General features: G+C 38.6%; 1 protein-coding gene across 3 annotated transcripts in view; it reads left to right on the forward strand.

The window, feature by feature from the left end:
• The window catches only part of SPATA17 (spermatogenesis associated 17), a 201,468-nt gene extending 176,241 nt beyond the window's left edge, over positions 1 to 25,227 (forward strand). For all 3 annotated transcript variants that reach the window (XM_049635223.1, XM_049635225.1, XM_049635224.1), the window contains 2 exons: positions 21,249 to 21,565; positions 24,957 to 25,227. In XM_049635223.1, coding sequence (XP_049491180.1) covers positions 21,249 to 21,347 — 99 coding nt within the window. In that variant the 3' untranslated portion in view covers positions 21,348 to 21,565; positions 24,957 to 25,227. The remainder of the gene's footprint in view (positions 1 to 21,248; positions 21,566 to 24,956) is intronic.
• Positions 25,228 to 26,178: the final 951 nt, after the last annotated feature.

Here is a 26,178-nt window from a genome sequence, read left to right on the forward strand (position 1 = left end):
TGGGCAGTGCTACTTAAGGGATGTAAATGCACCAGTGGGAATTAGAAATTATGGGCTAGGCCCCATTCACTGAACACCTCTTCCTGGGGAGCTGGGAAGGTGTCAATGCATGTTGTGTGATGATAGCATTAAGCCATGGCAGTGCCTGTTGAAGAAGTGATGAATGGAGCTCTGTTCATATACAACAAGGCCACGGTGCCCCTTTCACACTGCCTCCAGAGAAAAGGCAACGAAGATAAGTTATTCAGAGGCCTCCCCTCCAGCTAACCAAGAAATAATAATAAGTCCCATCACAAAACTTGCTTGATGCTCACCTACATTCTGCACTGCTAATGCCAAATGCACTAATAGGTTTCAGACATCAGAAAATGTTGCCCTCCAAAAATCTTAGAGCAGATAAATCGATCTTTTTTAGGATAGCTTAGTGGGTTTTGGTTACTCGAAATGACACTAATATTGTAGTGACAAATTTGGTGGTTGTAGTAATGCTCTTAGTTTACACTCTCATTTCATTCAAGTTAGTTCTCAAATGTCATATGAGAATAGTCTTTCCTGACCACTTGATTTGAAATTCTAAGCCCTTCTCCCTACTCTGCCTCATTTTCCTTCACAGCATGTATTATTATCCAACTGATTTATTTGCTTATTGTCTGTCTCTGGTTACTAGAAATTTAAGTTTCATGAGGACAGGAATGTTTGCCTGACGTATTCATTGCTATATCCTCACTGCCTAGAGCAGCACTTGGCCTAAGAAAGAAAGAAAGAAAGAAAGAAAGAAAGAGTGATAGAGAAAGAGAGAAAAGAAAAAAGAGAGAAAGAAAGAAGAAAGAGTGAGTGAATAAATGAAATGAATTACTTAAAAAGAGCAGAAAGAAATTAAATAAATACAATAACTCCTGTTGATAATATGAAGATCTAGGTTTAGTACAGGGTTATGAGAATTATTCATTAAAGCTTCATTTATACTTTATTTTTAATCTCAGTGAAATTATACTGAAATGAAAACCTTTTCATGAAACCAAAATGTCAAATTATAATTGATATATGGTTAGTGTTCATGAAAAGTCATTTACAACTTACCCTGTGAAGAATAGTAAACAATACTGTGAATCCCTTAGTTCATATTTTTATTTGTGTTCTCATTCGTTCATTTGTTCATTCGGTGTAACTTGTGTCCTAGGAGGCATGTATCTGTAATATTTTGTAGAGTATACAAGTCTGTTCGACAGTGAGTGCACCATGATATAGCTTTACTGTGCAATAGGCATATACGGGGGATTCTTGTATTTGAAGTGGGTATGTTCCATAAAGTCAGTGTGAATACTGAATCAGCGAATACTGAACCACTGCTCCTAAGGAGAATACAGGGTTAGGTTCCTGAGAACCTGCAGTCAACATTTTTGTCAACTGACCAATATATATAACACTGATTTGTGTGTGTTTCTGTTTAAACTTATTTAATATATATTGTTGATTCATTAGCACCTAACTCCAGGCTAACAGCACTAGAACTCATGCCTGAATGCAAGTTATCTAACATCTTTTCTCCCTAAGGGACATAGTAGCCTTCTTCCACTTAGGAACACTAGACCGCAACGCCTTCCTGTCCTTGGGGTCCATTTTAAATGGTGAAATCACCAACAAAAAGGTGAAAAAGGGGTCACTAAAATTAGAACACAAAAGGACGCTTGTTTAAAGCCTAAGATCTGAAATGAGAAAGCAGGCCTCAGCTGGGATGTGTGCATCAGGTCACTGCTTTTTTTGCCACTCTGCTTATATCTGTGGGTGAGTGAAAGCACTGTGAGCATTGATTAGGAGGTTACAAATAAATTTTAGTAAATTTGCAAATAAGGACTCTGAATAGTGATGATCAATGATTAGCATTCTTATAAAGAAGTCACCATTGAATACATTGCTATAGCCTCTTGGGCCACAATGAGAAGTCCTGTATTTCCATTCAACCAGGATTTATTGAGTCCTGACGGGACAGGCGATGTACCGGTGATGTAATGTACAAGACAAACACACCCCCTTCATTTTCCATAGAGCCCATAGATGAATATCTGTTACTCACTTTCTCCCTACTTTATTCTCTCTCCTTTTCCTCCTCCTCTTCTTCTTTCTTTCTTTCTTTCTTCTTCTTCTTCTTCTTCTTCTTCTTCTTCTTCTTTTCTCTCTCTCTCTCTCCCTCTCTCTCTCTCTCTCTCTCTCTCTCATACACACACTCTCCTACCTCTCCTGATTTCTCTGTCTCTCCCCCAAATACTTTTAGACTCAGGTTACTGATGGTACAGAGGAACCTGGATATAGCATCTGCTAGTTGGAAAAGGAAACGTTCCCGAGTGTGGAGTGGACTTTAGGAGGGCTCTCTTGGTGATGGAGAAAGGGCATGCAGTTTCCATCTTCTTCTCTTGGCTTCTAGAGTGACAGGGTTGAATGAGAGGATAAGGAGGTGCTATACCAGAAGGCCCAAACTTTGAGCAGATTTGTGGTTTCCCGAAGGCCACATCTGGTTTTTCATCAGTCATTCCTTCAGCCACATAATATTGACCAAGCCCCTGCGTCGTATGATACAGTGTGCTAAACCTTGGGGAAGAGTGAGAAGAGTGTGAGCAGTCTATTTAGTTCTTTCCCCTCTCGAGAAGTGTCTTGAAGTACCAAATCACCTAGAGGCATACAGTTTCTTTCCTACTAAGAAACACATAGTATTTAGGAAGGTCACAATCCTCGTTTCAGTTGCTCTTCCCACTCTGTGTGGTCTTGCCTTTAGCCACTCCGATGTTATCTCTGAGCATTTTTGCAGCACATTTTCCAGTACACTAACCGTATACAAGCCCAAACTTCCCTGTTAGTGCCAGTTTCATATAGCATTCTGTCTATTTAAGATGGGCTGTCATTGGATATGAAAGTAATGCTCCCGGAACCTCTTACCCTAGTATCGTTAGCTTTGTCACAAAACCAACTGAAAGGCTACAGATCATTCTAACTATAGCATTGTATCCACTTGGATGTTCCATTTCAATGACTCTTATTTAGATGACATTTTTACTGTTTTTAGTTGAAAGTAAACAGATAAGGCTGTACAAATATATTTCTATATCTAGATCTATTCCTTCTGATATATCTTTATACCCTATATCTCTTTTATTATGGCCATAATACATATCCACCATAACACAATGAACTGGTCAAACAAGAAACTTCATTGTTTATCCTTCACTTTGCATGTCTGGCCACCCGTTTCCTGCTTGTGCATTTATTTATTTATTTATTTATTTTTCATTTTTTTAATGTGTATTTATTTTTGAGAGAGACAAAGGCAGAGACAGCGGGCAGGGCAGGGCAGGGGCAGAGAGAGAGGGAGACACAGAATCCGAAGCAGCCTCCAGGCTCTGAGCTGTCAGCACAGAGCCTGACGTGGGGCTCGAACTTGTGAACAGCGAGATGATGACCTGAGCTTAAGTTGGACACTTAACCGACTGAGCCACCCGGGCGACCCTCCTGCCTGTGCATTTATAACCAAGACTATAAAGATGGAGGAGGAGTATGAACTAAATAAAAGAAAACAGATAAGAGGCACCTGGGTGGCCCAGTCGGTTGAGCGTCCAACTTCGGCTCAGGTCATGATCTCGCAGTTCATGCGTTCCATTCGAGTCCCACACTGGGCTCGGTGCTGACAGCCTGTCAGCACCCAGCCCGCTTCCTATCCTCTGTCCCCCTCTCTCCATCCCTCCCCCGTCTTGCACTGTCCCAAAAATAAATAAATATTTTATAAAACAGATGAAACTATAGCAGATAAATCTAGTAAGAAGAAAGATACATAAAAATGGAAAGAGAATCAATAGAAATTCAAATATGCAATGTTAGAATTCAGATGTACTCACATTGAAATAAAAGTAAGAACGTGTATACCAAAGTCAAATATAAATGACCTTTGAATAAGCAACTATTTAGGAATATTCATTCAAAACTCTTGCCCTCATCCCTCAAATTAAAGGCACCTGAGAGTTTCTTAGTTTGAAAACAGCAAACATTTATGAAGTATCTGCTATATGCCAGGCATGGTTTTAAATGCTTTATATGTATGAACTCTTGTAATCATTTCAACAGCACTATGAGTAAAGTATTATTTTCATGTTATTTCATCTCTTTCAAATGAGGAAACAGGAACTGCAGAGGTTACGCTAGTTTTCCAGGGTCACAGATCTCTTAAGAATGAAGCTGGATTTCAAACCCAAGAAGTTTGGCTCCAAAGCAATACTGCCTCAGAATACAAGTCCCAAGAAAGTTTCCAAACAACGCTTACAAACACCATCAGTGACACTCAAAGCATAATGTAATATACAAACGAACCTGATGTCCTTTTCACGTTCAGACTGACAGTGCATCCTGAACTCAGTGTCCGCTAAAAAGGGGTCCCTTGAGAGCATACACAAATGGTTTAATTGGAAGAGTTCATGATAAATCCTAAAGCTTTGGGATTCAGAAGAACACAAATAATAGAGAACCCTTTAGGATGCTTTCCTGAAAATGCAGAGTGAACAGGGAGAAGACAAGAACTCCTGCAACTTGTAACCATATTTTCTCAAAACCGTAGAAATGCTCATGCCATCACAGAATCTTCCACATGTAATGAGAGCAAAGTTTGATTTTGCAGGAACAATGCCAGGATATCTTTTCAACCTGCCTATGAACTCTTGTTTGCAGACTATGGAAGAGCCCAAGGGCGAGCTAGACTTAACTGTGGCCTCATTTGGGAGGTAATTTCAGTTAAAATAGTATTTAGTATTCTGGTAAAAGTTCTTGCCTCTCTCTCTCTCTCTCTCTCTCTCTCTCTCTCTCTCTTTAAGATCTAAGAGAAAAATCTTCGCAATGCTTTAGAGCTGAATATTTTAAAAAGTATTTTAAGCTGAAGAGTATGCGCTTAGCCTTTGATTTCCATCCGATCCCAGAAGTGTTTGCTGTGGTGTATCGGCCCTGTCCTGTTTCCCAACATTCAAGCTGGTTGTTTAAGGACTCAGTTGTGAGTACCTGGTGAAAAGCCTTAAATAACTAGATAAACAGCCCAGCTGCCAACCTAAAGCAATCTTACACTTAGGGGGTGAGTGGCCCAGGAAATTTGCTCTTTGTCATTTTGACTTGGGTTTGAAAATGGACCTGGGCTGCATTCCAGCTCAAAGAGCCGTTCACTTCCAAAGACTCCTAAATTGTCCCAAGGAGCTCATTTTAGCAGTGGATTATTTGTGTTTGGCCGGGCATCCTAATAGCAAAAGCTGTCTGCTTTGGCAAGCAAAGGCTATGGCAGGATTTAGAATTACTATCCCCAGTGTTTTTCTTGATGAGGTTATTTTTCAGGAAAGCAGTCCCCCACCCTCCATTTAAACAGTGACACTGCCTGAGTGTTGTGCAGGCAGTCTTCTTGAACTCATCAAGGGCCTCCCACAGCAGGGTGGCCTGCTCTATGCATCAGAGGCGAAGTTGAAACAAACGAGAAGCAGCACCAGGTATTTACCAAAACCAAAGCTGTCTGAATGACACATTCATCTTTTCCTGTACCCGAGGTGGCAGGTATTGGTTGACTAGGGATGAGGAAGAATTTGGAGGTTTAAATTTAAAAATAAGAATGATAAAGAATTTGTGAAAAATTTTCCTTAGGGGATATAGAGCGTAGGTACTTGAAGAGCCGATGCTTATTTATCTACACAGTTGTAAATTGGGCCTATTGTCTGCCTCTCCCCCTGGCCTGTGAGGCCTCCAGGTTGTGGTTACCGTCAGCTGGAAGCTAACTAGCATAGCACCTACACACTGCAGGGGCTCAAATGTTACCGGAAGGCAGAGGTGAGATTAGAACACAGGATCAGGTAATGCTTCACTCATCGTATTAGAGGAGTCCAAAATTAAGTACACAAGAAGATCCCCAGGACTGAAGGAAGAAAATGTTAGAATTTCTACTTATATTTAGTTTTACCTCATTTATATACCTGTTTAACATTACACTTTAATATCACAGTATGATACATGTAGAATTTAAAACAGATAATTAGGTGTATATTAAAGAGTGCTTGCTCAAAAATATTTTTACTGATGGTGGATAATGATAAAAATTTTTGAGTCCCACTTTGCTGCTTTATTGCCCCATAATTAGTCTCTCATAGGTGTCACTGGAGTTTATTTAATTTGATTTTTAAAATAACCTGGTGGGCAGAATATGAATAGCATTTTACCATTGAAGGAAAAGGGGAAGAAAATACTAGTGCTAAGTGCTGGGGGTTTTATCTTGGTTAATCCTCACAGCAGCTCCCTTTTATAGCTGATGAAGCAGAATGTGCTATTATTTTCTGGAATAATTTAAAGAGAATTGGTATCATATCTTCCTTGTTGGGTAGAATTCACCAGTGAAATCATCTGGGCCTGTTTTGGAAGATGATCAATTACTGACTGAATTTTTAAAATAGATATAGGCCTTGGGGCACCACTGGGTGGCTCAGTCAGTTGGGCATCCGACTTGGCTCAGGTCATGATCTCACAGCTCATGGGTTCAAGCCCCGTGTAGGGCTCTGTGCTGACAGCTCAGAGCCTGGATCCTGCTTCGGATTCCGTCTCCCTCTCTCTCTGCCCCCACACCCTGCTCGCACTGTCTCTCTCAAAAATAAATAAACATTTAAAAAATTATTAAAAATAGATATAGGTTGATTCAGATAGGCTATTTCTCCTTGTGTGAGTTGTAGTAAATTGTGTCTTTCAAGAAGTTGGTCCATTTCACCTAAGTCATTAAATTTTTGATCATAGAGTTGTTCATAATATTCCTTTATCATCCTTTTGATGTCTGTGGGGTCAGTTGGGATGATCCCTCTTTCATTTCTGATATTAGTAATCTGTGTCTTCTCTTTTTTTTTATTCTTAGCCTGCTAGGTGTTTATCAATTTTATTGATATTTTCAGAGAACTGGCTTTTGGTTTTGTTGATTTTCTCTATTGATTTCTTGTTTTCAATTTCATTGATACCTGCTCTGATTTTATTTTCTTCAGCTTACTTTCAATTTAATTTCTACTTTTCCAGTTTTCTAAAGTGGAGTCTCAAATTAGTGGTTTTAGATCTCTCTTCATTTCTGCTATATGCATTCAATGCTATAAATTTCCCTCTAGGGACTCTTTTTGCTGCATCCTACAAATTTTGATAAATTGTAATTTAATTGTCATTTAATTTGAAATATTTTTTTTTATTTCTCTTGATGTTTCTTCTTGGACCTACATGTATTTAGAAGTATTTTGTTCAATCCCCAAATATTTGGGGATTTTTCAGTTCTCTTTCTGTTATTGATTTCCAATTTAATTCCATTGCGATATTACAGTATACTTTGTATGACACTTACTCTTTTAAATTTGTTGAGATACATTTTATAGCCTTGAATGTGGTCTGTCTTGGTGAATGTTCCATGTGAGCTTAAGAATATGTTGACTGGGGATGCCAGGGTGGCTCAGTTAAGTGACTTCAGCTCAGGTCATGGTCTCATGGTTTGGTGAGTTTGGGCCTCACGATGGGCTCTGTGTTGACAGCTCTGACCTCGGAGCCTGCTTCAGATTTTGTGTCTCCCTCTGTCTGCCCCTCCCCTGCTCATGCTCTCTCTCTCTCTCTCAAAAATAATAATAATAATAATAATAATAATAATTTTTTAAATAGCATATGTTGGCTGTTGGATACAGTAGTCTTATAAATGTCAGTTAGACAGAGCTGATTGATAGCTGTTCTTTTCAAATATAGACTTACTGATTTTCTGCCTGCTGGCTCTGTCAGTTACTTAGAAAGGGGTGACTACTACAGTGACTAATTCTCCTTGCACTTCTGTCTCTTTTGCTTCGTGTATTTTGATGCTCTGTTGCTAGGCACATACACATTGAAGATTGTTATGTCTTCTTTGAGAATTGACCCCTTTATCATGAAATACCTGTCTTTATCCCTGATAATTTCCTTACTCTCAAGTCTATTTTGTCTGAAATTAGTATCATTACTCCAGCTTTCTTTTGATTAATGTTAGCATGGTATATCTTTTCTATACCTTTACTTTTAGTCTGTTTGTATTTGTTGTTTAAAATGGGTCTAGGGGCGCCTGGGTGGCTCAGTTGGTTGAGTGTCTGACTACCAATTTCGACTCAGGTCATGATACCAGCATCATGAGATCAAGCCCTGCCTCAGGCTCTGTGCTGAGCATGGAGCCTGCTTAATATTCTCTCTCTCTCTCTCTCTCTCTCTCTCTCTCTCTCTCTCTCCCCCTCAGCTCCTTTCCCCTGCTTGTGTGTGCTCTCACTCTCTCTAATAATAAATAAATAAATAAATAAATAAATAAATAAATAAAGTTGTTTTTTTTCACAGTCTTTGCCTTTCATTGATGCATTTAGACTCTTCACATAAAGTGACTGTTAATATAGTTAGATTAATATCTACTGTATCTGTAACTGTTTTCCATCAATTACATTGTTCTCATCAATTACATTCTTCATTTTTTGTTTCTGTTTTTGCTTTCCACTCTTTCAGGCTTCTCTGGTTTTATTCAGCATTTTATATGATCCCATTTTCTCTCTTCTCTTAGCTTATCAATTATACTTCTTTTCAAAAATTTTTTTAGTGTTTGCTCTGGAGTTTGGAATATACATTTATGACCAATCAAAGTCCACTTTCAAATAACACTATACTGCTTCCTACATAGTTTGTCTACCTTATAGCAGATTATTTCCAATCCCTTCCTCCCCGCCTTCCCTTACAACATTGTGGTCATTCATTTACCTCATCTATAACCTATAATCACGGATTATATTTTTGTTATTATTTTGAACAAGATGGTACCTGAAAGGTAATTAAGAAAAATGAAAACAGGGGCGCCTGGGTGGCGCAGTCGGTTAGGCGTCCGACTTCAGCCAGGTCACGATCTCGCGGTCTGTGAGTTCGAGCCCCGCGTCCGGCTCTGGGCTGATGGCTCAGAGCCTGGAGCCTGTTTCCGATTCTGTGTCTCCCTCTCTCTCTGCCCCTCCCCCGTTCACGCTCTGTCTCTCTCTGTCCCAAAAATAAATAAAAAACGTTGAAAAAAAAAAATTAAAAAAAAAAAAAAAAAGAAAAATGAAAACAAAAGGTTTCATTTTACCTTCATTTATTTCATATCTAATGCTCCCCATTTGTAACCTGTATCATTTTCCTTCTCTCTGAAAACTTCAAAGTTTTCTTTTTTTAGAAAAGAAATTGCTTTTCTTGCAAAGTAGCTGTGCCTGTGACAGAGTTCTTCATTTGTCATCAAAATATGTGTCTGTCTGCAAGTCTTTGTTTCTCCTTTACATGAAGGCTAATTCTGGGTACAGAATTGTAGGTGTTGGTTATTTTCTTTCAACACCTTTTACTCCACTGTCTTCTTGCTTGCATGGTTTCTGAAGAGAAGTTCAATGTCATTCTTAAACTTGATCTTCTGTATGTAAGGTGGTTTTTTACCATTTGGATTCTTTCAAGATTTTTCTCTCTCTTTTTTTTTTTTGATGTTTATTTATTTCTGAGACAGAGAGACACAGAGCATGAACAGGGGAGGGTCAGAGAGAGGGAGACACAGAATCCGAAGCAGGCTCCAGGCTCCGCGCTGTCAGCACAGAGCCCGATGCAGGGCTCAAACTTATGGACTGCGAGATCATAACCTGAGACAAAGTCAGATGCTCAACTGACTGAGCCACCCAGGCACCCCAAGATTTTTCTCTTTGTATTTGGTTTTCTGCGGTTTGAGTATGACATGATTAAGTGTAAATTTTCCATGATCTCTCAGCTTTCTGAATCTAGTTTCATGTCTGTCATCAATTTAGGAAAGTTTTTAACCATTATTACTTGAAATGTTCTTTTCTGTTCCTTTTTCTATGTCTTCTGAAATTCCCAGTATGCATACATTAAACCTAATGTGATGAGTTCTTGTGAACCTCTTCCATATCTTGCACATTCTATTTCACTTTTTCATTCTCTTTTCTTTTTGAATTTCAATTTTGTAAGTTTCTACTGACCTGTCTTCAAGCTCACTGATTCTTTCCTCATCTGTGTCCAGTTTACTGATGAATCCATCAGAGCCATTCTTTATTTCTATTACAGTGTTTTTGAATTTTAGTCTTTCTTCGGGTTCTTTTTTAATAGTTTTTGTCTCTCTGCTTACATTACCTATGTGTCCTTGCATGTGGCCCACTTTTTACATCAGCACCTTTAGCTTATTATTAGTCATAGTGAAATCCCTAACCTTATAATTACAAAATTCCTGCATATCTGAGTCTGTTTCTGATGTTTGGCTTGTGTCTTCAGATTTGGGTTTTTTGGGTGTTTTTGTTATTGCTTGCCTTTTAGCATGAGCTTTAAATTTTTGTTAGACACTAGTCATGGTATATTAAGTAAAAAGAACTAAAGTGCACAGGCCTTTAGTATGAGCTTTTATGTTTTCTGCCAAGGAATTAGGCTATTTTACTGTTTGCTATAGCTATGGTATCAGAGTTAAAATTTTCTTCAGTGTCCTTTTTCTTTTCTTCCTTGTTTTATTTGAGTATACTTAGAGACTCTTTAAATAGGGTCTCAGGCTTGTAATGATTTTGGCTGTGATCCCCTGCTTTCATACAGGAGCCTAATGAGGTGGTGGTAAGTTGTGGGAAGGGGGAATGTTCTACAGTCCTATGATTAGGTCTCAGTCTTTTAGTGACCCTTAGTTGGGTATTTCTCTTCCCTCAGACTGGTCAGGCTTTGATGATCCCCCAGGCCGGTAAAATAGTTTCACTTAGAATAGGACTTGTTAAAGAGACCAGAGCGCTCTGGGAATATTCATAAATGGCTACTTTAACCCTTCCCCTCTGCTGGAAGCAAGAGTTAGTTCACAGTGAGAACCGGGTAGACCTCCTAGGGGTAAATCTCAGGACAGCACAGGAGCCCTCCTATTACAGGACCCTTCAGAGTTCTTAACTATCAACTAGTCTACACTGAGCCACCAACAATTTGTCAATTACAGTTGAAGGTGTTCGTGGGGTATTGTCTTCAGTGTGCTTCTCTTCCTAACTTCTCCTCCCAATAAGTTGTGATCCTCTGTATCTGCCTGTCCCTCCCATTTTCAAGGAGGAAGTTTGCCCTGTGACCTCAGTTTGCTTATGGATCCAAGAACAATTGACTTAAAATCTGTTCAACTTTTTCCTGTCGTGATGTGATGGGAGTGATGACTTCCAACCTCTTTTTTACATATTGGACTCAGAAACCAGAGTCCAGATGAGTAAACAAATTCAAGTAGATTGAAGACCTCATCCAAGCTGAGAACACTAGTAAATGGTAATGCAGGGATTCCCACATGGTTCTGGGTAGGCTAGAGCTTGGTGTGGGGCCCAGCGCATGTTTGACAAATGAATCAGTGGCCCCAAAGCCAGGCCAGAGCCCTTTGTACTATGTCACACCACCATTGTCAAAAGTCAAAAGTCAGTGATTAGACGGGGTCCAGGGTAACAGGGTTTAAAGAAAATAACCAAACAAAAACTCCCCTCGGTAAAAAAATAAATAAAACAATGGAACATTCTTAGGGATATTACTGATGGAGACAAAAAATTACCTACGTAATAAGGGAAAGCGTTAGTACGAAGGAAGCCTAATCAGCACTAGAATACTTTGGTCAAATGTGGAGAACTACCTGAGATGTAAGAGATAAAGAAACCTCAGACTACACCATTTCCATTTTTTATCAGTTTGGGAAACTGCTACTTCTAGACAGGTGTTCAGACTATGAAAGGGGTTCATAAGACAGATGCAAAGATGATTTTGAAAGGTTGGAAAGTGAGGCCTTTGGAGGAAGAGCATTCTGTGTCTGGAGAAGAGGAGGGTGGAGGTCAGCTGAATAGGTCTGCAAGCATGTGAAGAGTATGCTCACCTCTAACTTTTATAGAGCACAAGGCCAGAGCACCAAGAGCTCCATGTAAAATTAAGACCAAAAGTTGGCAAAATATCAAAGACGAGGATTTAATAATTGTTACCATGACTCGGTTATCTATTGGTGGGTCTGTAATGTTTGGGTGAGTGATAAAAGACATAAGTTATACATAATTATGTAGTGCATATAATTTATTTTCTTATATTTATTTCAGCAGAGTCATTGATTATATTTTTATTTTTTTATCTAATTTTATTTTTATTTTGTTTTTGCTTGTAATTTTTTTAATGTTTGTTTATTTTTGAGAGAGAGACAGAGACACAGAGTATGAGTGGGGGAGGGGCAGAGAGAGAGAGAGAGAGAGAGAGACATAAAATCCAAAACAGGCTCCAGGCTCTGAGTTGTCAGCACATCGTCTGATGTGGAGCTTAAACCCACAAACCATGAGATCATGACCTGAGCCGAAGTTGGATGTTTAACCCAGTGAGCCACCTGGGCACCCCTTTTTTATTTAATTACATTTTTAGAACCAAGATTTTGATCTAATTATTATTACATTATTAATGATGATATAAACTGGATTTTAAAAGAAAATGTGAATCTATTTAAGACTTTGTAAAGTTTATTTATTTATTTTGAGAGAGACAGAGACAGCGCACATGAGGGAGGGGCAGAGAGACAGGGAGACAGAGGGCTCCAAGCAGGCTCCACAGTGTCAGCACAGAGCCCGACATGGGGCTCGAACTCATGAAACCGTGAGATCATGACCTGAACCAAAACCAAGGGTCAGACGCTTAACCAACTGAGCCACCCAGATGCCCCAGAAAATATAAATCTATTTAAAACATACACAGTTTGAATACATTTTTATCAAGTATAAATTAAAGTAAGTGTAAAAAACAAAAATTTTAACTTATTTCCATGTTTTAATGTAGCAGGATTCTTACACAGAGAGTCCTGACAACGGGGCTTTTCTTTCCAGGAAGCAACTTTATTCCTGCCGGCAGCACTCAGTTGGGTTCTTAACAAAGAACTGAGCCCCGATCACCACGTGGTGTAGTTTTTTAAATACATTTTTTACTTCTTTGTCTCCCATATATGGTAACACACAAACATGTAGTCTGATTAAGTGGTCTCATGGTACAAGGTTGTGAGGGAAGTTGTCACATATGTGTATAGTCAGATTGCCTTGAGGTATTTTTTTTTCTTTCCTTAGGGAAGGGACCTTACCACGTTAAAAATGAGTTATTTTAATTCAGAATTATCTATTATATCAAATGAGTTCATTTAATTCAGAATTATCTATTATATCAAAATGAGGGATAAATATAATTAATAAATATCAAAAGTTTAAACTAAAATAATAAAATTAACTTTTTCATTTAGTTTATTTTTATTTTTATTTTATTATTTTTTAAATGAAATTTATTGTCAGATTGGTTTCCATACAACACCCAGTGCTCATCCCAACAGGTGCCCTCCTCAATACCCATCACCCATTTTCCCCTCCCTCCCACCCCCATTTTATTCTCAGTTTTTAAGAGTCTTTTATGGTTTGCCTCCCTCCCTATGTTTTTTTTTCCCTTCCCCTCCCCCACGGTTTTCTGTTAAATTTCTCAGGATCCACATAAGAGTGAAAACATATGGTATCTGTCTTTCTCTGTATGACTTATTTCGCTTAGCATAACAGTCTCCAGTTCCATCCACATTGCAAAAAAGGCCATATTTCATTCATTCTCATTGCCAAGTAGTATTCCATTGTGTATATAAACCACAATTTCTTTATCCATTCATCAGTTGATGGACATTTAGGCTCCTTCCATAATTTGGCTATTGTTGAAAGTTCTGCTATAAACATTGGGGTACAAGTGCCCCTATGCATCAGCACTCCTGTAACCGTTGGGTAAATTCCTAGCAGTGCTATTGCTGGATCATTAGGGTAAATCTATTTTTAATTTTTTGAGGAACCCCCACACTGTTTTCCAGAGTGGCTGCACCCACCCAGTTTGCATTCCCACCAACAGTGCAAGAGGGTTCCCATTTCTCCACATCCTCTCCAGCATCTATAGTCTCCTGATTTGTTCATTTTAGCCACTCTGACTGGTGTGAGGTGATATCTCATTGTGGTTTTGATTTGTATTTGCCTGATGAGGAGTGACGTTGAGCATCTTTTCATGTGTCTGTTGGCCATCTGGATGTCTTCTTTAGAGAAATGTCAATTCATGTTTTCTGCCCATTTCTTCACTGGATTATTTGTTTTTTGGGTGTGGAGTTTGGTGAGTTCTTTATAGATTTTGGATACTAGCCCTGTGTCCAATAAGTCGTTTGCAAATATCTTTTCCCATTCTGTCAGTTGCCTTTTAGTTTTGTTGATTGTTTCCTTTGCAGTGCAGAAGGTTTTTATCTTCATGAGGTCCCAATAGTTCATTTTTGCTTTTAATTCCTTTGCCTTTGGAGATGTGTCAAGTAAGAAATTGCTGTGGCTCAGGTTAGAGAGGTTTTTTTCTGCTTTCTCCTCTAGGATTTTGATGGTTTCCTGTCTCACATTCAGGTCCTTCATCCATTTTGTGTTTATTTTTGTGAATGGTGTAAGAAAGTGATCTAGTTTCATTCTTCTACATGTTGCTGTCCAGTTCTCCCAGCACCATTTGTTTAAGACCCTGTCTTTTTTCCATTGGATATTCTTTCTTGCTTTGTCAAAGATTAGTTGGCCATACTTTTGTGGGTCCAATTCTGGAGTCTCTATTCCATTCCATTGGTCTATGTGTCTGTTTTTGTGCCAATACCATGCTGTCTTGATGATTACAACTTTGTAGTAGAGGCTAAAGTCTGGGATTGTGATGCCTCCCACTTTGGTCTTCTTCTTCAAAATTACTTTCCTATTCGGGGCCTTTTGTGGTTCCATACAAATTTTAGGATTGCTTGCTCTAACTTTGAGAAGAATGCTGGTGCAATTTTGATTGGGATTGCATTGAATGTGTAGATAGCTTTGGGTAGTATTGACATTTTAACACTATTCTTCCAATCCGTAAGCATGGAATGTTTTTCCATTTCTTTGTATCTTCTTCAATTTCCTTCATAACCTTTCTATAGTTTTCAGCATACAGATCTTTTACATCTTTGGTTAGGTTTATTCATAAGTATTTTATGATTCTTGGTGCAATTGTGAATGAGATCAATTTCTTTATTTGTCTTTCTGTTGCTTCATTATTAGTGTATAAGAATGCAACTGATTTCTGTACATTAATTTTGTATCCTGTGACTTTGCTGAGTTCATGTATCAGTTCTAGCATACTTTTGGTGGAGTATATTCCATGTATAATATCACGTCATCTGCAGAAAGTGAAAGCTTGACTTCATCTTTGCCAATTTTGATGCCTTTGATTTCCTTTTGTTGTCTGCTGATGCTAGAACTTCCAACACTATGTTAAATAACAGCAGTGAGAGTGGACATCCCTGTCATGTTCCTGATCTCAGGGGGAAAGCTCTCAGTTTTTCCCCACTGAGGACAAGATTAGCTGCAGGCTTTTCATAAATGGCTTTCATGATGTTTAAGTATGTTCTTTCTATCCTGACTTTCTCGAGGGTTTTTATTAAGAAAGGATGCTGAATTTTGTCAAATGCTTTTTCTGCATCGATTGACAGGATCATATGGTTCTTATCTTTTCTTTTGTTAATGTGGTGTATCATGTTGATTGATTGGTGAATGTCGAACCAGCCCTGCAGCCCAGGAATGAATCCCACTTGATCATGGTGAATAATACTTTTTATATGCTGTTGAATTCGATTTTCATGCATATTCATCAGGGATATTGGCCTGTAGTTCTCTTTTTTTCCTGGGTCTCTGTCTTGTTTCAGAATCAAAGAAATGCTGGCTTCATAGAATGAGTCTGGAAGTTTTCCTTGCCTTTCTATTTTTTGGAACAGCTTGAGAAGGATAGGTATTATCTCTGCTTTAAATGTTTGGTAGAATTCCCCAGGGAAGCCATCTGGTCCTGGACTCTTATGCGTTGGGAGATTTTTGATAACTGATTCAATTTCTTCGCTGGTTATGGGTCTGTTCAAGTTTTCTATTTCTTCCTGTTTGAGTTTTGGAAGTGTGTGTGTGCTTAGGAATTTGTCCATTTCTTCTAGGTTGTCCAGTGTGTTGGCATATAATTCATATGTATTATCATAGTATTCTCTGATAATTGCTTGTATTTCTGAGGAATGGTTGTAATAATTCCATTTTCATTCATGATTTTATCTATTTGGGTCATCTCCCTTTTCTTTTTGAGAAGCCTGGCTAGAGGTTTATCAATTTTGTTTATTTTTTCAAAAAAAAAACAACTCTTGGTTTCATCGATCTGCTCTACAAGTTTTTTAGATTCTATATAGTTTATTTCTGCTCTGATCTTTATTACTTATTTTTCTTCTGCTGGGTTTGGGATGTCTTTGCTCTTCTGCTTCTAGTTCCTTTAGGTGTGCTGTTAGATTTTGTATTTGGGATTTTTCTTGTTTCTTGAGATAGGCCTGGACTGCAATGTATTTTCCTCTCAGGACTGCCTTCGCTGCATCCCAAAGTGTTTGGATTGTTGTATTTTCATTTTCATCTGTTTCCATATATTCTTTAATTTCTTCTCTAGTTGCCTGGTTGACCCATTCATTCTTTAATAGGGTGTTCTTTAACCTCCATGGTTTTGGAGGTTTTCCAGACTTTTTCCTGTGGTTGATTACAAGTTTCATAGCATTGTGGTCTGAAAGTGTGCATGATATGATCTCAATTCTTTTATACTTATGAAGGGCTGTTTGTGACCCAGTATGTGATCTATCTTGAAGAATGTTCCATGTGCACTCGAGAAGAAAGTATATTCTGTTGCTTTGGGATGCAGAGTTCTAAATATAACTGTCATGTCCAACTGATCCAATGTATCATTCAGGGCCCTTGTTTCTTTATTGATCCTGTGTCTAGATGATCTATCCATTGTTGTAGGTGGGGTATTAAAGTCCCCTGCAATTACCACATTCTTATCAATAAGGTTGCTTATGTTTGTGATTAATTGTTTTATATGTTTGGGGGCTTTCATATTTGGGGCATAGACATTTATAATTGTTAGCTGTTCCTGATGGATAGACCCTGTAATTATTATATAATGCCCTTCTTCATCTCTTCTTACAACCTTTAATTTAAAGTCTAGTTTGTCTGATATAAGTATGGCTACTCCAGCTTTCTTTTGACTTCCAGTAGCATGATAGATAGTTCTCCATCGCCTCACTTTCAATCTGAAGGTGTCCTCAGGCCTAAAATGAGTCTCTTGTAGACAGCAAACAGATGGGTCTTGTTTTTTTAATCCATTCTGATACCCTATGTCTTTTGGTTGGAGCATTTAGTCCATTTATATTCAGTGTTATTATTGAAAGATATGGGTTTAGAGTCACTGTGATGTCTGTAGGTTTCATGCTTGTAGGGATGTCTCTGGTACTTTGTGGTCCTTGCAACATTTCACTCACAGAATCCCCCTTAGAATCTCTTGTAGGGCTGGTTTACTGGTGATGAATTCCTTCAGTTTTTGTTTGTTTGGGAAAACCTTTATCTTTATCTCTCCTTCTATTCTGAATGACAGGCTTGCTGGATAAAGGATTCTCGTCTGCATGTTTTTTTTCTCTTCATCACATTGAAGATTTCCTGCCATTCCTTTCTGGCCTGCCAAGTTTCAGTAGATAGGTCTGTTACTACTCTTATGTTTCTACTTTTGTAAGTTAGAGCCTGTTTATCCCTAGCTGCTTTCAGCATTTTCTCTATATCCTTGTATTTTGCCAGTTTCGCTATGATATGTTGTGCAAAAGATCGATTCGAGTTATATCTGAAGGGAGTTCTCTGTGCCTCTTGGATTTCAATGCCTGTTTCCTTCCCCAGATCAGGGAAGTTCTCAGCTATGATTTATTCAAGTACACCTTCAGCCCCTTTCTCTCTCTCTTCCTCTTCTGGAATTCCTATTATACGGATATTGTTCCATTTGATTGCATCACTTAGTTCTCTACCTCTCCCCTCATACTCCTGAATTTTTTTTATCTCTCTTTTTCTCGGACTCCTCTTTTTCCATAATTTTATCTTCTAATTCATCTATTCTCTCCTCTGCCTCTTCAGTCTGAGCTGTGGTCACCTCTGTTTATTTTGCAGCTCATTTATAGCATTTTTTAGTTCCTCATGACTATTTCATAGCCCCTTGATCTCTGAAGCAATAGATTCTCTGCTGTTCTCTATCCTTTTTTCAAGCCCAGAGATTAATTTTATGCTATTATTCTAAATTCTTGTTCCGTTGTATTGCTTAAATCATTTTTGATCAATTCGTTAGCTGTCCCTACTTCGCGGAGTTTCTTTTGAGGAGAATTCTTCCATTTCATCATTTTGGGTAGTCCCTGCTATAGCCCCAAACTGCAGGGCATGTCCCCTGTGCTGTCCAGAGTAACTTGTGTTGGTGGGCGGGGCTACGGTCAGACCTGATGTCTGCCCCCAGCCCACTGCTGGGGCCACAGTCAGACTGGTGTGTACCTTACCTTCCCCTCTCCTAGGGGCAGGACTCACTGTGGAGTGGTGTGGCCCCTGTCTGGGCTGCTTGCACACTGCCAGGCTTGTGGTGCTGCTTCGATGAGATCTGGCCAAGGGCGTATTAGCTAGGGTGGATCTGTAAGGTAAGCATAGGGGCGGGAGGGGCAGGCTTAACTCCCTTTGCTGTCCGTGGTCCCCTGCCGGAGGGGCCCTGCAGCACAGGGAGGGAGGCAGGCCCGTCAGAGGGATGGATCCACAGAATCCACGGGCATTTGCACCGTGCAAGCAAGTTCGGTGACAGGAACTGGTTCCCTTTGGATTGGGGCTGGGGGATGGGAGAGGGAGATGGCGCTGGCCAGCGCCTTTGTTCCCCCACTGAGCTGAGCTGTGTCTTCAGGGGCTCAACAACTCTCCCTCCCCACGTCCCCTTGCCCTCCGTGCTCTCTGAGAGCAGAGCTGTTGACTTTTAACATTCCAGATGTTAAGTCCCACTGGCTGTCAGAACTCATGGAGTTCGGCCCCTCCGCTTTTGCAAACCAGACTCGGGGGCTCTGCCTTGCCAGGTGGGCTGCCCCTCCACCGCCCCGGCTCCTTCCCGCAGGACTGTGTAGCACACACCGCTTCTCCACCCTTCCTACCCTCTTCCGTGAGCCTCTTGTCTACCTTGGCTCTGGAGAGTCCATTCTGCTAGCCTTCTGGTGGTTTGGGGGTTATTTAGGCAGATGTGGGTGGAATCTAAGCGATTGGCAGGACGAGGTGAGCCCAGAGTCCTCCTACGCCTCCATCTTCCTTTAATCTCTCATTTAGTTTTTTGAAAAATAAATTGTCATGTGTATCTATAAAAAGAAAACACTTGGGACGTCAGGGTGGCTCAGATGGTTAAGCATTCAACTCGATTTCGGCTCAGATCGTGATCTCATGGTACATGAGATCAAGCCCTGTGTAGGGCTCTGTGTCAACAGTACCGAGCCTGCTTGGGATTCTCTGTCTTTCTCTTCCTCTGCCCCTCCCCGACTCTCTCTCTCTCAACATAAATAAAATAAAGTAGATAAATAAAGTAAATAAAATTTAAAAAATAAAAGAAACTTTAAAAAGAAAACTCTTCACAGTTGTAGATTTCTGTGTGCCTACATAAAAAATCACTACCATGCTTCACACATATGCCTAACTTCCATACATTCAAATTTAAGAGTAATATGAATTATTTACTACTGCAAAATGTTCCTACTATGTCATTGACAACCCTTGCAAATACCGTGTCGATTCCTGAGTACCTCTAGAATCACAATTTGAACTAAAAAGAAAGCAAGAATATGGATATTGGGCACCACAGGAAAATAGTACTTGATTATATAAAGTTCTGTTGCATTTTTCATATTTTTTTCAAATTAATTAGTTTTTTATCTAAGTGTTTCTGTCGCTTAAATTCTCTTCATACTCAAAAGCAGTGTGTGTTAAAGCATAACTGCCTTCATGTCCCTTGGGCTCTGTCACTTTTGTTTCACTAACACAGAGCAACAGGTGTGGGGCTTCTCCCTGGGGCCTGGATAACGTTGGTCCTAAAAGCAGAGAATTAGGGTTAAGAGCTCTAGCTGGAAGAGAGAGCCAGGTCCCTAGTGGCAAAGATACTCGCATGGTCTTCAGTACATGTATGTTTTGTGTGTTTGTAATGGATGAACTCTGTAAGAGGTGGGCTCAGGGCAAAGGTCCTTGTTTCCAAGTTTTTCTTAAAAAAAAACAAAAAAAACAAAAAAAAAAAGAAAAAGAAAACTATCCCAAATCATCTCCATTAAGTATAGGTCTCCTTTACAAGGAGACACATATATTTTTTTGTAGTCTGACCATTTATCGATAGCATTCACTGGTGATTTAGTACTTTACCTCTTATTGTGCCTTTTTAACATGCATGAAGAGCATCCATTTGTATCACTCAAATGCTGCTTCTCTGGGTACTGAGTAAAAAAAAAAAAAAAAAAGATTTTTCCCCTCTAAACTCCTTTAGCATTCATTTGAATCAATGCTATGGTACTTATCACAGTCTGCCCTCTGTTATGAGTATTTGGGTATATCACCTTTCCCATGTCATTCATTCAGTCAACAACTATTTCTTACAAAACAAAGCACCGATTCCTATGAAGCTTATAATCTCATGTGGGACACAAAATAAATAAATATTCAATATCCTGGAGCGGCAATTAAGAAAATAGAGCCAGTTAAGACAATAGAGCGTTTTAGGAGTGCTATTTTATATATACAGGTAGTCTGGGAAGGCCTCTGTGAACAGAGATGTGATAAAAGGAGGGAATGAGCCACAGAAATAAGTGGAGATAAAGCTGTCTAGGTGGAGGCATCTGTAACTATAAAGACTGGGAAGAAATGTGTTCCGTAAGCAAGTGTTGCTAAAGAGGGTCAAAAGAGGGGGAATGTAGAGGAAAAGAAGTCATGTCCGAAAAGGACCCAAAAGTACAACTATGTGGGGGGACTTATAGGTCAAGGTAAAAAAATTTAGATTGTAAGCTCCTTTAAGATAGGTGACTAGGAGTGGTCTTTGCATCACTCAGAGGTTCTTAATAGTGCCACCCATGACTATGACAAGCTATGTGTTTAAGGAAACTTCTGTACCTCTGGCTTTCAACTGATAACAATTATCTGTTAATTTTGTCTGATTTGAGGATATGACAGGAAATGTGAAGTGCAGTTAAATAGCTATCTAAAAGTGTAATATAATATAAATTACAATGAAATAATAATAATAATAATAATAATAATACAAAGTAAGGTCTCTGTGGTAATCTTTGATCTTTTTCCTCCTAGGATTTCCAAACCGTATTACCATCATTTGATCTCTTCTCAAAGTATGGAAAATTATATTCAAAAGCTGGACAAATATATAAAGGTATGCTATTTTGCTAAGAAGTATTTCAAAAAGTATATTAAAAACATTTTAAAAATCAAACAAGATTGACTTTAACTCTCAAGCATTTTTAAAACTGTGCTATAATATTTATCTATAATAAAACTTTATCTTTTGTTCTGATTTAATGGCTTTAACATTCAAAAATCATGGATTTTCTTTTTCAAATCTCCAAAATAGACTCAAAACACATGAAGAGAACTGACAAAAATCTGAGGTAACCTTTTAAGTTAATTAATACAGTAAATAGGTTTACACAATGCAATGAAAAAAATACTGATAGTGTCCAAAAGTTAAAATAGTATACAATATTATATTCAGTATGTGTGCTATTTGAAATATGAGTTGTCTTTAGGGGATTCCAAATAAGTAGTGTCTAAGGTCTCTGATTATCAAAGTTTACGGTACAGAAAAGAACAGAGATACCCATATAAACTGCAAGATCACAAAATAAGCTCTCAGTGAAAACTGTTTAATTGCTGAGAAGTTTTAGAATAGCAAGTGATTATAATAAAGTAAGACTAATAGGGATTGTGGCACTTTCAACCAAATTAAAGGGGGTATGGTAAGAAGACAGCAAAGATGACTACAGTTGAGGGAAAAGCGCAGCAGTGAGAAATCATGCTGGGTGACATTCCCTAGGTAGCCTCCCCCACCAAGAAGCAAGGGAAAAACAGGACTGGTTCATTGGAAAGAGCACAGAGTAGATTCAAGCAACTTGGGTTCTGTAGATTTCACGTTAGTTTAACTTCTCTCCCCACTTACAACTTTGGATGCCTCAAAGTTGTTCTATATGTTAAATGTAGACACTAATATCTACCTCTTAACTACTCCAAAGGAATATATAAAGGGGAATATATGAAGGAAAATATGAAATATCCTGAGCTAATACAAAAGCATACATATAATGCCAAGTGGAATTGTGGTTTCAAAGGTTTATAAAGTATCAGTATAGATTGGAGCATCTATCTAGTATCTGTGACTCACAGGACGAAGTAGTTTTCAAAAAATTTTAACATTTGTTTATTACTGAGAGACAAAGAGAGACAGAGCGTGAGCAGGGGAGGGGCAGAGAGAGAGGGAGACACAGAATCCAAAGCAGGCTTCAGGCTCTGAGCTGTCAGCACAGAACCCGACGCGGGGCTCCAACTCACAAACTGCGAGATCATGACCTGAGCTGAAGTAGGTGCTTAACCGAGCCTTGCTGGTGCCCCCAGGATGAAATGGTTTACATAAAATTTTCCATATTTGTGTATGACTTCAGATATTAGTTCAAAGATAGAGCCCATTATAATGGTGAAAGGTTGAAAACAGCATGAACCCTCAGTAAATGCTGAGTTAAATAAATGAGGACATGAAATGCAACATTCTGAAGACATCAAAAATACTAACATAGATCTTTACCTATTAGTTCGAAAAAAAAAATGCTTATAATATATTTCTAAGAAAAGAAGGCTGAATTCAACAGAAGCTGTGTAGTCGATTTCATTAAAAATGTGTGTGTGTACATGTATATATATAATGTGTATGTATATATAAAAGCACGCATGCACTTATTTACATATTACATGCATATGTATACATCCTTAAAAGGCAAAATGTTAGCAATAGTTATCCCTAGATAGTGAGATTATGATTTCCTTTTTGGATGATGCCTCTTTGTAGACTCATTTTATGAAATTTGCCTCTAATCAGACAAAAGCAAAGTGTTGAAACAAAATACTCCAATAGGGGCTACTTGCCCTTCTTTACCAATTATAGAAACATCTTGACTTTCTTCTATTCAATCATCATAATTTAGAGACAATTATCTTTTTTTCTGAAGACAAAATAATTACTTGCTAAGTTATTTATAAGGGAGACAAGGATGAGTCACAAATGTTTCACATTACTTTTAATTAAAAAGAGTGCCCAATGCACAGATATGTGACGGAAATATGAGATAGAAATTTAAAAAAAAAATGTTTGCTAACGCTTCTCTTGGATCTGGAACTATTTTGTGAATTGAAAATATTATCAAAATGTCATCTCCTCTTCTTGGAAAGGAAATTAATGCCTAGTGTTTAATTTTGGTAAGTGGAGGGTAGCAGCCTTAGCTGAGGCTCTCCTATTAAGATTTAATTTCAGCAAATACAACAGAGTGCTTCTGTTCTTTGTGAAGAAGGCCAAGACGGGGACACTTACCCCAAAGTGTTGAATAAAGATGCCATAGTAATTTTTTGAGCTATCTATTTGATTGCTTCAGCTTCAAGGTAGTTCATCACTTCACTATAATTCACCCTACATTGCCTCTTACACCCATACTACATTTTCCCATCAGTCCGATTAGAATAGTGATGCCTTTACCAGATTAATCTTTCTTTCCTTAGCACGTCTGCATTTAGGATAAACAGAGCCAACGCTACCCATTTTGATTAATACACTAAGATTTCAGCCTGGAAATGGCTGAGAGTGAATTAGATTTTAAACACGCACATATTTTAAAATCTGCTCTCTGAAAAGAATATGACTCCTTATAATTTCTTTAACTTTTCTTTATAACTGCTTACTTCTGTAACCTTTGGTTACAGTTTCCTAAAGGCAGCTTTGTTGAAAATCGGATTATACTAGAGCCTTTGGAGGATATAGACTGCTTTGCCATAAAGACTGCTGCATCCATCTTTCCAGGCAGAAGAGTTTCTTTAAGGACTCAAGTGAAATAAAAATTAGCAAAATAAGGTGAAATCATTGGTTAGTCTGGCATCAGTGTGAGTTGTCTTGCATTATGTGCTCTCCAAGTTTTTCAGATTCTTCTTTGTTTGGTCCAAGCTATCTTTCTGCTAAAATGTGGTTAAATTTTGAGGCCAGATGAGTTGTTTTAATTAAATTATGATGCATGAAAACCAATGTACTCCCCCCCCCATCCCATACCCCTTTTCATAGGAATTTGGCACATAAATCACTCAAACGCTGAGAAAAAAAATTAAAATAAAAAGTACATTTAGTCAGCACCTGAGTTAGGAAAGGGGTGAAATTCTATTGTCTTTTCCCAGAAGAAATAAGGTCTTAGCAACTGTGTAAGGAAAAAGAAGGTATCTGAAGAGAAAGGAATAATCAGGCATATAAGCTATATATGTGCCTTTTGGGGGTTACTTTTTTAATTCAATAAGAGAAATGATGAAACTTTGTCATTCGGTTTGACACTATGTGAATTTATAACCCTTTCCAATTTAGTAATGATGAATCAGCAAAAAATAAAACGAAACAAAAACCAAGGTATCTTGAGCATCTTTTTCTTGGCTCCGTGGTCCTTTGAATAAGGATAATACAACAACCCACTTGCCTGTAGGAAGACAGTCTGCTGCTTCTCCTTGACTGAGGCAGGTGGGCTGGGCATTCTACGTGTCTGGTGGCACATATGATCGGCATGTCTACCAGGAGCTGCAGCGGTGTAGACAGAGATCAAAGAATAGGGTAATTCCAGCAGGGCTGGGCATGAATCATATCATGGTGTAGCCTCCCAGACTTCTTACTGAGCTAACTCTATGTGAGCAAGATTTAAATAGAGAATTTGAGACCTCTTGTTACTGGGTTCTTTTTCTTCGTTCATTGTACCGTTTTGTTTTTAGAAAGTAAAAGAAGACAAAAGGTAAAAAGGAGGTTAAAGTGTGAAGGGAGTGTGGAATAGAAGGACCCCCACTGCCTGGATTCCTGGATTCTACTTCTGTGACTGCTGAGTGACCTTGACACAAGTCTTTTAACCTCTGAAGTTTCTCTCTCTCTCTCTCTCTCTCTCTCTCTCTTATTTGTCCAAAGAAAAAATTGGAAACACCTTTGGTTCATTCAAAAATTCTGCAGTTATAATAGTAAAATAAAAATGAGTATCCTACAGAAAATACACTTAAACCATACTTCTTACAGTGATTCAACGAACTCTAACGTTTTATAGCCAACTGCTCATAATTATAGTGTGGATCTATGTACACATAGTGTGTGAATAGTGGGTCTCTTGCCTCTGAGAATGTCTGTCACAACCACAGCCCCTGGTGACCAAAAGTGCCATAAATGGCTCCCCTGAAGTGGCCATATTCTGACCCCATTGCCCTAGTCACGATGGATGAAGCCAGTTTGGGGTACCCAAGGTAAACGCAGCCAACACGTAAGTATGAATGATGAATGGTTTAAAGTATGAGTGGAATGAAGTGGTATGGTGTGACAGCTCCGCTCTGAGGGAAATAGGGACTCATCAGACCCATTAGAACCCCCTCAGGACATTGAACTTGTGAACACAGACAAAGACCAGTGGGTATGGGACCAGAAACATGTAGCCTCCCACAAGGGAGAAGACATTTGCGGGTCTCTACTGCAAAGAGAGTGAAACAGTAATCTGGCCATTAAAGGTTGTGCTTAGCACATTGAATTCACTTAATAAGTGATTTCTGAATGAAAAACAAGTGTCTCACTGATTAGATTGTGAAATTTTAGGGTACGCCTTCTAACCCTTTGAATCTGTAATAGCAATTGGCAGTCTATTAGGTATTTTGTAGATGGTAGGTGAATATTTGTTGATTCTGACTTCAGTACAAACTCAGAAGACAATTAGCTGGTATTAGAAAGAGTCTGAACATTGTCCACTTCAAAGCTACGTGGCAAATCTTGTGATTAAATCCATAACCTTGCCCTTGTCATTCTGAGTGTCTAAGCTGGAATTTTAAAGCTGATTGGTATAATGAGGCATTATGCAAGGAATTATGGTTTGTGAAGTTTTATAGGAAACAGATTTACTTTAAAAAATTAAGTTAATTTATTTACTTTGAGAGAGAGAGAGTGGGGTAGGAGCAGAGAGAGAGG

The sequence above is a fragment of the Panthera uncia genome, chromosome F1 (genome assembly GCF_023721935.1).
Source record: "Panthera uncia isolate 11264 chromosome F1, Puncia_PCG_1.0, whole genome shotgun sequence".
Taxonomy (NCBI): domain Eukaryota; kingdom Metazoa; phylum Chordata; class Mammalia; order Carnivora; family Felidae; genus Panthera; species Panthera uncia.